The sequence below is a fragment of the Chanodichthys erythropterus genome, chromosome 11 (assembly GCF_024489055.1).
Source record: "Chanodichthys erythropterus isolate Z2021 chromosome 11, ASM2448905v1, whole genome shotgun sequence".
NCBI classification, from domain to species: Eukaryota; Metazoa; Chordata; class Actinopteri; order Cypriniformes; family Xenocyprididae; genus Chanodichthys; species Chanodichthys erythropterus.
The window spans coordinates 37,280,843-37,291,975 of record NC_090231.1 but is presented as its reverse complement, the minus strand read 5'-3'; the positions used below and the strand labels follow the sequence as shown (position 1 = coordinate 37,291,975).

The following is an 11,133-nucleotide window of genomic DNA, read 5'->3' as shown; positions in this document are numbered from 1 at the left end:
AGTTCCATTAATTACAGATTGTGCCTTGTGAAGTGTGAGGAATCTCACCTTGGCAAATGTCTTCTGATTATCGTATTTGAGCTGCTGAGGATAGATGTAGAGATGGTTCTTGTAGATGGTGAATGGGTGGTTGTATTTAGCCTCTTCTGGAACAAACTCCTCCACTTCCACAGACACCCTCTCACACTGTTCCTCAAACGGCTTCACAGGAATATAAGACGATGTGACCGAGTCTATGAAGATAAAGGTGATATATTAAATGCCAAAATCATCAAACTTACACTTTTCACAAATAGTGTACTAATTACAGTTTTACAATCTAAACATGTACCTGTAGATAAAGTGCTACTAAGGCCCTGTTTGCACATGGTATTAAGATGTGTTTTGGTCAATCGGATCACAAGTGGAACAGAGAGACACACACCCGTTTACACCTGGTATTTTAATCTCTTTTGTTCACTTTCAACCACTTCTGTCCTGATTTTTTCAAGGAGAGGGTCTATGGGCAGGTAAATGTATGGTTTTTTTTTTTTTCAGATCTTTCAATCTAATGGACAAAATAAGCTCACACAATTTACACATGAACGTGCCCATGACGACAGAAAAACATACAGAGCATCAGCTTTCGTTTCTGCTTTGACAGCCACAAGACCACGCAAAGCTTTGAGTGTGAGAGAACATTATGCTTAGTAAGTTTTCATCTTCAAACCAAACTTACGCCTTCAGTCTAAAGTTTAAATCCCATCTGGCTAGTGCACTTCCCATAGTGTTTACGTGTTAGGTCAGTAGGCGGTCTTTTGTGTCTGTTCGAACACATTCGACCACATGAGTGTCTACAGTGCGAAAGCTATCCGGTCAAATGTATTTTTGAATACCTTTGGAAGTGGTCAAAAGTGGACAAACTCAAAATGTTTTACACCCCATTTACCCATCATCCACTTCTGATTTGATCAACCAAAACGCCTCTTAATACCAGGTGTAAACAGGATGTTAAGAAATGTTAAATAGGACAAATAAAGGGACAAACAAACTTACTTGACAAGTCTGGAGGTACACACTCAACAGTGATGTTAATTTGTCCAGGGATTATCTGTAGTTTGTTCTTCTCTGGTCTATGAAGAAAATATCTGAACTGAACTCTTAATACATAATGCAATAAAGCAACTAACAAGGAAATGCATGCATGGTGGATGAGCAGGATTTTGTTAAGTGGACCACATAATTTCTATCAACTAATCAGATGTTTGGGATAGAGAAAGGGGTATCATTAGTACTAATCTTAGGTTGTGTTCACACTTGTTGTTCAGTTCTCTTGGTTATTTTGGTCCGGCCCCAAAAAAAAAAACATACCATATGACGGTAATTTTACCAGCTAAGAAGTCACAAAGGGCTTAAAAAATATGTAATGGAATCAAAACAGTGCCAGGAATTTCTCTGTTGCACACAAACAAAGATCTGTGGCAAGGAGACAGAGTTTCCAACACCTATACTGAACTGTAACAAGCAGAGTGACGAGAAGAACCAGGTGTGCTTGAGCATTCTGTTCTTTTAGGGCCGCATCTTGTGACATCCCATCTTGTTTTGTTTTTATTTTGTCTTTGGTCTGTGTTGTGTTCTTATTTCAGTTGAGTTCGTTTGGAAGTGAACCGAGACCCACCTTTTCTCGGTCCGCTTGTTTGGTGCGCACCAGGTTTCAGATGGCAGTGTATACATACAAGAAAAGCACTAACAGAGCAATCACACCAGAGTTTGAACCAAATCTGAACACACCCTTAGAGGCTGTACACCACCTTTGATTAAGGACTAGTTTATGTTTAGGGTAAGTTTTAGGATAAAATTAGGACTATGTGATTTTGACAAGCAGGAAAGGATCCTGGATCAACATCGATAAAACAATCAGAGACCATTTAGGGATACCAGGCATCAAAAGATAAATGTACAAATCTAGTACACATGCATTATCACTCACTTTTTGAGATCAGTCAACAGTTTGATGAGGTCTTCTGTGGATATCTTGCTACTGTCTTGGCGGTAGAGTGGAGAGAACTTCCCATCCATGTCTAAACTGCCTTGGGAATCTTTGAACACCTGTCTGAAGCCACACAACACATATATCCTGATGTCCTTGGCACCAGAAATGAACTTAAACACTGTCTAAATATTTACAAACTACCTTAAGCTATGTCTGGAGAGTACTGACTGTGTCATTTCAATTTGAAAGATACATAATTCTACTTGACATAGAGCACAGATAATGTAACTCAGTCTTAGCCCATTACGTGAATAAAAAGTGAGTTTCTGCGTCTTACTTGGCAGCCCAAGCGAAGGGCATCCGGTACTGGCCTAGCCGTTGGCACGTCTGCTTGGCAGTCTTCAGGACTTTCTGTGCTGTCTGAGAAACCGAGACATAAAAATGCTTGCAAATATTCTACAGTACATTCTCAAAGCATTTAAATCTGAATGAACATAAGGACCCAATTCCAGCCAACACCTATGAAAATACTGAGTTTTGAAATAAAAAGTCATATTTTAATAGCAAAACATTACTTAACCAACAATTGTATGAATACAACACATCTTTATATTATCTATAATCAACTATTCTTTTATTTTCCACATCAGATGGATTTCTAAAATGTTAAAGTGCATCCTAGACAGCTTGTTGATGTTATGCAATGCTCTGTTCTAGTAGAAAGACGTGATGCTTCAGAAGATTTTACACTTTTCTTGAAGCATGTGTGCGTTATTCAGCACCAGACCTTGCTGATGTCGGAAGTCTTCATGTAGGGCTCAGCGCAATGGGTAATGCCGTTCTGTAAAACCTTTTCCACCCGTGCCAGCAGGAAGATGTCTGTGTGAGGGTTTGTAACGGAGAAAATACCCTGGATAAGACAAAAGACATTGTGGATGTAAGGGTGTACTTAAAGGGATAGTTCACCCTAAAATGAAAGTGAAGTCATCATTTACTCACCATGGTGCTGTCCTATGCCATATTGCCTTCTTACTTTTATGGATCACAAAAGGAGAATTAAAAAAAAAAAAAAAAAAAAAAGTCCCACTCGCATTAGTCCAGATAATAAATAGCGACCAGCAATAATAATAATTTTTAAAAAAGACGCAAAAGTATCACAGAATGTTCCCATGTGACATGATGTATCTTATATTACAAGTGTTCTGGGGTATACAATAGGATTTGGTGAAAAACAAACTTGAAATTGAATGTATTGTTTAACAAAAATCTTTGGAACAAACAGACTTTGACAAGACTAAACAAAAGACTTTGGCCGTTGGTCTTTGTGCTCGACTGCATGTTCATGACACTCTATCAGTGCCGCAGTTCACTCCGTCTCACCCAGAAAAAGCACACAAGTTGTGAGAAATCAAGATTAATAAAAACATGAAATGAAATCCAATCCATGCACTTTCTTCTCTGAGGTGAATATATCCTTTGTGTTCGTCACAACAAGAAGTTATCGATTTCACATCTGTCAACTGACATCGGGAGTTCCTGTCCGGAGATATTTAACTGAGTGAAGAAAGTACATGGATACTTTTTGGAGATTTCTAGGCATTGTATTTTATGTCATGTTTATTATTCTTGATTTCTCACAACTTGCTATTCCTGGGCGAAAGTCAGAACTTGCTATTCCTGGGCGAAATCCTGACAGCCAAACTCAGGATTTTCGCTAAATAATACATAAAATTTTAGTTTGTTTTTCACCAAACCCTGTCGTATACCCCAGAACACTTGGAATAGAAGAAGACACGTGCTTCATGGGACCATTCTGTGATACTTCTGCGTCTTTTTTATGGATGAGTGCGAGCGGGACATTTTTTAAAAACTCTCCTTTTGTGGTCCAAAAATAAAGAAGGGCAAATGGCATTAGAACAACACCAGGCTGACTAAATGATGACTTAACTGTCATTTTAGGGTGAACTATCGCTTTAAGTAAAGAGGAAAATTAAATAGATTTATAGTTCAAAGATTATCATGGTAAGTGGTTTGTTAATTGTGGAATTTTAGTGTAGGAATAAATGTGACACAGAGTACAATGGTTTAGATAGTTTGATACAATAATTGATACAAAAATAAGCAAGTTAGTACTTTCCTTTGCATGTATTTTAACTAACTCCCAATCTTAAAAACCAACAGGAGGTCTCAAACGTAGAATAAAGTGTACTCACTATTTATGTTTGGCATAGGGCCACAAACACAATTCATTCAAGTCATCAAAAGAAATCAAACTCATGACAATCTAAACTGCAAGACCTTGCTCAAACTCTTAAGTCTCTGACTGTCCATCTTTTTGTCTATTTCTCCCTCTCTTCTTCCTCTAACAACACATTCAGCTATCTACTCTCCTTCATGTCGGCTGCCCTGTGTTGCACGGGGCCCTGCGTTATGTCAGTTCCAGGAAAGCCACGTCACATTTCCCTGCCTGCCAGCAGAGGCTTGAGACAGTCACGGCACTGGCTTTGATTTAGTGTGTAGCATTAGTGCTTTGAAACAGTGCTGTGTTAAAACTTAAAGCTGTTTCTGCCATGGCCACATGCCATGCATGGCATAGCAAGCTCAAACACATGAAAACACACATTTGAGAGTACACTCAGATAAGTGGGCCTTGAGAGGATTAGTAAAGTTTGACGATTCATGATTCATAACTAGAAAATTTCAATACCGGAAATAAAAAGGTGCATTTATTTAGCACAGGTCTCCATATCATCCTGCATTAAAAGGCATCAGGCCTGCAAAAGGTGAAAGATAATAAAGCAAAATATGTGTTCAGTTGTATACACTAAACTGAGTGCTAATGTGGTATGAAAGTTCATGTGCACATGATTTTGCATTTGTGCCTGTTATTGCAAAATTGACATAGGCTTTCAACAAAATGCAGAAATACAATGACAAAGAAAAATGACGCAAGTCAGCCAAACAATGACTATATTAAGCCACCTGCAGCCCTTAAAACTGCATGGATGTGCAAAATTCAGAAACCACATTGACTTCCTTATCAGGAAGCACAGCAGAAGCATCCTTCTTATTCAGCAGTGCTGGATAATGCTTACTGGGAAGGGTTGCCAGTCATTTACAGAAATATTCAGCAGAGTGCAGAATTTAAAAGGTGACCAGGATAAATCTGTCACAAGCTAATGAACAGAAAGCTTTCTCTGGTTTTTAGTGATGCTTGTTAATGCTTTCATCTGTTGAACCATAAAACAGGCACAAAAAAAAAAAAAACCTTCCTTTATGCGCATGACAGGAAAGGGGCCATATCTAGTGACAAGAATATCAGAGAGAAAAAGGTTCATCTGGATATACTATACTATACTATACTGCCCTACAAAGGCAAAGTGCAGTAACTACGCAAACACTGAAACTGAGAAAAATGCCTTTAAAGTTTTTACACCAGCCAGTCAAACACATTGTAGGTAGATTAGTGGTAATGCATTCATGTAATGCCTTCTTAGGAAGAAATTTTTTATAGATAAAAACCATGACCACTGATGTGAGCTTTGACCTCCAAAATGTAGATACTGCACTCTGCCTTTGGATGACCTTAAACAACTAAAACACCATTGCAAAAGCAAAGTGCAGTATCTACAAACTAAATGTGTTTATCCAACTTTATTGTTGCGTTTCTTACTACACGTTGATTGTTTTTAATAACTTTAATATTTTATTTTTTGATGTTTGCATGTTGTGAATGTTAAAATTGCTCTGAGGACTGGAGTAATGATGCTGAAAATTCAGCTTTAATCAGAGGAATAAATAACATTTTACAATAAATCCACATAGAAAACAGCTATTTGACTATTTTCGATCAAATAAATTCCGACTTCCTCTTTCGAAGACATTAAAGAAGTATTATTTCAAACTTGATCACCAGTGTGTAAAATAATGCATGTGAACTAATTAGAAAATGATATATTTTAGACACTTTCCTAACACGGGACATAGGCTACTTATGTTTAGTTAGGCTATGTTAAGTATAAGTTTGCGAATGATATTTCGAGTTTTATGAATAATTTTCAAATGATTGTGAAATTACTGAAGGAATCCTAATAACAAATACACAAACATTCACTCTTATCTGGCATGCTGAAACAACGTTAATGTTTCTTTGTCCATTGTGTGATGAATAACGTCATTAAAATATGAAAAGGTCAGAAGTGCATGCCTGTAAATGAATGTCCGTCGTTTATTTATTTATTTTTTAATCAAACAGTAAAAGTGCCACGCTGCTCGGTTTCTGTGGACAGTAGACAGACAGACAGCGCTAGAGAGACTGAGCACACTAACTTTTTTTGGCTGAAGTGGGTCGGCCGCGCCCGCGCGAACAATTCGTCTGGGTTGACGGAGGATACAGACTACGTAAATTTACTTTAATTCATTCTTCACATATATTTACATCGCAACGGGCCGGCCCACATTGTCCAGCGGCCAACCGGGAAAACTCTCGGTACTCCCGATGGCCAGTCCCCCCCTGATTACGTTGAGTATAGCCATCAATGGAGCAGCGCAGGTAGGCTAAAATATCGGTCTAATTTGCTAGCAGCTAGCAATTTAATGTTAATTGATTATAAAGCTGTCATTTGCTTGGCTAGGAGTTAATATTTTGCTATCTTCCTTTCTCTTCTTTGGATATTTGCGTTTTAACGCGAGTTTAACCATCATGCCGCAGCTGTCAAAGCCGGGAAAAACAAAGCTAGAACGCAGTAACATCACTTACTGCGGTTTGCCTTGGTATTAGCTTCAATTTTGTAGTTACTGCAATTTTGACACCCTCGTTTCTCAGAAACGGGACAATTTTGAACCGGGATACTTTGTCACAAGACAGAACAGATGTTACAAAGCCCATTTCAAGCCATAACTCATTTTTGATCAAATGTGTAGTTACTGCGCTTTGCCTTTGGACGGCAGTATACTATACTATACTATACTATACTATACTATACTATACTATACTATACTATACTATACTATACTATACTATACTATACTATACTATAACTTAATATAATAATTGTTTTATTATTATATTAAGCTTAATATAATAAAAACTTAATAAAATATAATATAAAATAACATAATATAACAATATAATATATAATATAATATAATATAATATAATATAATATAACATAACAATTATTATATTATTATAAGTTCACCTAATAATAATATAATATAATATAATATAATAATAAAATAATTATTATATTAAGTTATATTAAGCTTAATATAATTAAAACTTAATATAATAAAATAATATAAAATAACATAATATAACTATATAATATATAATATAACAATTATTATATTATTATATAAAGTTCATCTAATAATATAATAATATAATATAATATAATATAATATAATATAACATAATATAATATAATATAATATAAAACAATATAATATAATTTAAAAAAGGTTTTATATAAGATAATTTCATCATGGTATTGGAAGAACAACATTTTCATTTAGCAAAGGATTTTAGTGACTTTCCACATTTTTTATTGAACATCTCTTGAAAGCCATCCCAATTATACAAAGTGTTACCATGTCAGTATCATGAGCTTTTACCTGAGTGGGGAAGCGTAAGAGGGACTCTGCAACCCTCTGAAGAACCGGTAGGCCCTGTCCATTTACTCTGACTGTTTCATTTTCGTCTCCTCCTCCTGATTCTGTAGGTACTCCAGGAGAGCCTTCTTGAAGCATTTCCCTCACGCAGGGTTGGTTGAGGTCAACATGGAAGTCTGCAGAGATCTTACAGCCTTTGGACAGATCAAACAACGCTAGGGTGATGAAGAACGGCTCTACCTGAGGAGAAACCGAAAATTTGGGAATGTCATTACACCGTCTTTTACTCTGTTTAACTTACTTGACGTCATTTTAGATAAGCTTAATTCACACACAACATTTGATGTAGAGCAATTTCTGTTGTCTGAGCAATACTGTGAGAATCATATAGTTTGTTATGATACAGATTATATTATATAATGACAGCAAATTAGATGTAAGCAAGACTGTACTTTTCATATGTATGAACCAGCACATCTCTGTATGTAATTTCACAACATTCTCATCAATCACGTCTGTCTAGATCCTTCAACAAAGTTTGGAACAGTAAAGAAGTGTTCTGAGGGAGCAGTAGTTTTCCAAACCCAGATGACGAGTGCCAGCATTCCTTCCCTGGAGCCATTGAAAGTGCTTCACTGTGCGTGACCATATTCATCACTGTGTTCTGGATGAGTCTTCTGTCATCATGCCAAGAACCTCTAATTCATCTCTCATTAAAGAACTTCCTGACATTCAGCTATACTGACCTATATCTGCTGTTCTCTGAAAATTAAAGTTACACAATAGTTGACAAATGTATTAAACCTGGAGCCCAAAAAAGAGAATTCAGGGGTTTTTTATAGTCTCCCTGCAGTCAATAATTGTATCCATTAAAGGTGCTAAAGAGGATGTTTTGTTTTATACATTTTTTGCAATATTACTTGAAACTGTCTTCACTAACTGATAAAAGACTATTTATTAGGTGCACTGAAAGGAATAATATTAATATACATCATCTGTGCACGAGGTAGGGCCTTAAAAACATCAGCCAATCATTTATGCGATCATCACGTAAGCGATTGGCCCTCTGGCTTGTCAATCACTGCCGTGACGTTCCTTGTGAGAGACGAGCGCGGCTGCGCGCTCCAGTAACTTTCCACATTCCACAGGCGCCGCATGCAATGTTTTTGTCAGGAGACAGGAGTAACAACAGCAGATTATGAGTTACCTTTGGTGAGTCCGACATAATGAATCCACGAACACGACACAGCGAATGCCAGTGGTAAACACTCGTGTTCCAATACTCGTGCACGAGTTTTGGGAGGCGTTCTGTCGAAATGAGCTGTGAAGGAGGGGGGTTGTTCTTACGCATGCGCTCATTTAAAAAACTCAGTAACAGTCTTTGGTTTCTCAGTCATTCATATCCTCTTTAGCACCTTTAAAACTCATCTTTGATAATCAAAATATTTTTTCCTCTGAAAATAATTTCTTCATGTCTTGAAATAGTTTGAATGTAATTCTACACCCTTGCTTCATTTAGTATACGCGGATCTATGAATATACAAATTAGTCCCCGCCTTCACTTAATCACACCAGCTCGGACTACCTGACCCACTCACTCAACTTTAGTAAACACTGCATAATGGCAAATGGAAATATTTGGTTTAATTCGGCAATAAATGTTTGAACCAGAAAGTGATTCAGAAGAAGGAGAGGTAAAGTGAATTATACAGACTCGTCTAAAAGTCGATGTATCAGAATGGTATCATGTTTTATGTATCACTCTCTACAATGTCGGGCGGACACATAATAGTAATTGATATGATTGTGTTTCTAATATTACACAAACCATGTTCCCGTACACTGTCTCAGAGTGAGACAGCTGCTTTCTAAAAATCAGCATCTTGAGAAACACTTTGAACATCTCAGAAAGTCAGTAGAGATAACATCATTAAAATGATATAAAATCTTAATGTACATCATGTACCCGATTTTTCCTGTCCCTTCTTAAAGGTGTTCCCCGCACGTTGACTGGATTGGCTACATGTTTGTGACAGTAGGAAACGGCTGTTTCAAACAGTGTTTTTGGTACACTGAAGTGTTAAAGAGAAAATACTCAGCAATGGTGTTGACTGATGAATTTGCACATGGTTTGTCTTAAGGCATATTAAAAACACCACACAGACATAGAAACGAGATTAAAAACTTGATTTTGTTTTTAAATTACAAATACATTTTTACGTTTTGAGTTATTTTATTCTTTAACACTGTAAAATGTTGAATGTTGTTTTTTAAAATAAAATAAATTAGCAGTGCCTGTATCTAAACGTTTTTATTATTATTATTATTATTATTATTATTATTAATTGTACTTAATAAATTTTCACAAAATGTGTTTTCAGCATCAAACTAAAACATTTTATATTAAAAAAATAAGATTTATAATAATTATTTTATGTTTTTTAAAAATGTAAAGGTGCCATTGAACGTTTTTTCACAAGATGTAATATAAGTCTAAGGTGTCCCCAGAATGTGACTGTGAAGTTTCAGCTCAAAATACCCCATAGATTTTTTTTAATTAATTTTTTAACTGCCTATTTTGGGGCATCATTAACTATGCACTGATTCAGGGGCTGCTGGCCCTTTAAATCTCATGCTCCTTACCCATCGAGCTCACAACTCTATAATACAGTGCATTTACAAAGTTCACACAGCTAATATAACCCTCAAATGGATCTTTACAAGATGTTCGTCATGTATGCTGCATGCATGCTTCGGGTCATGTGAGTATAGTATTTATTTGGGTGTTTATATTTGATTCTGAACGAGTTTGATAGTGCTCTGTGGCTACAGCTAACATCACACGCTGTTGGAGAGATTTATAAAGAATGAAGCTGTGTTTATGAATTATACAGACTGCAAGTGTTTAATAATGAAAATAACAGCTCTTGTCTCCGTGAATACAGTAATAAACGATGGTAACTTTAACCACATTTAACAGTACATTAGTAACATGTTAACGAAACATTTAGAAAGACAGTTTACAAATATCACTAAAAATATCATATCATCATGGATTATGTCAGTTATTATTGCTCCATCTGCCATTTTTCGCTATTGTCCTTTGTTATGATACAGATTATATAATATAATGACAGCAAATTAGATGTAAGCAAAAGACTGTACTTTTCATATGTATGAACCAGCACATCTCTGTATGTAATTTCACAACATTCTCATCAATCACGTCTGTCTAGATCCTTCAACAAAGTTTGGAACAGTAAAGAAGTGTTCTGAGGGAGCAGTAGTTTTCCAAACCCAGATGACGAGTGCCAGCATTCCTTCCCTGGAGCCATTGAAAGTGCTTCACTGAGCATGACCATATTCATGTATCATGGATCATGTCAGTTATTATTGCTCCATCTGCCATTTTTCGCTATTGTTATTGCTTGCTTACCTAGTCTGATGATTCAGCTGTGCACATCTAGACGTTACTGGCTGCCCTTGTCAAATGGCTTTCATAATGTTGGGAACATGGGCTGGCATATGCAAATATTAGGGACGTACAC

The 11,133-nt window shown here is 36.3% G+C and overlaps 1 protein-coding gene across 4 annotated transcripts in view; it reads right to left on the bottom strand.

The window, feature by feature from the left end:
* dock11 (dedicator of cytokinesis 11) overlaps positions 1-11,133 on the bottom strand; it is a 132,143-nt gene that overhangs the window by 94,242 nt on the left and 26,768 nt on the right. For 2 of the 4 annotated variants that reach the window (XM_067399681.1, XM_067399683.1), the window contains exons 12-17: positions 7,589-7,825; positions 2,760-2,882; positions 2,310-2,392; positions 1,970-2,092; positions 1,036-1,127; positions 49-233 (exon numbers count right to left, since the gene is read on the bottom strand). In XM_067399681.1, coding sequence (XP_067255782.1) covers positions 49-233; positions 1,036-1,127; positions 1,970-2,092; positions 2,310-2,392; positions 2,760-2,882; positions 7,589-7,825 — 843 coding nt within the window. The remainder of the gene's footprint in view (positions 1-48; positions 234-1,035; positions 1,128-1,969; positions 2,093-2,309; positions 2,393-2,759; positions 2,883-7,588; positions 7,826-11,133) is intronic. The other 2 variants (XM_067399682.1, XM_067399684.1) reach the window with 1 other exon arrangement.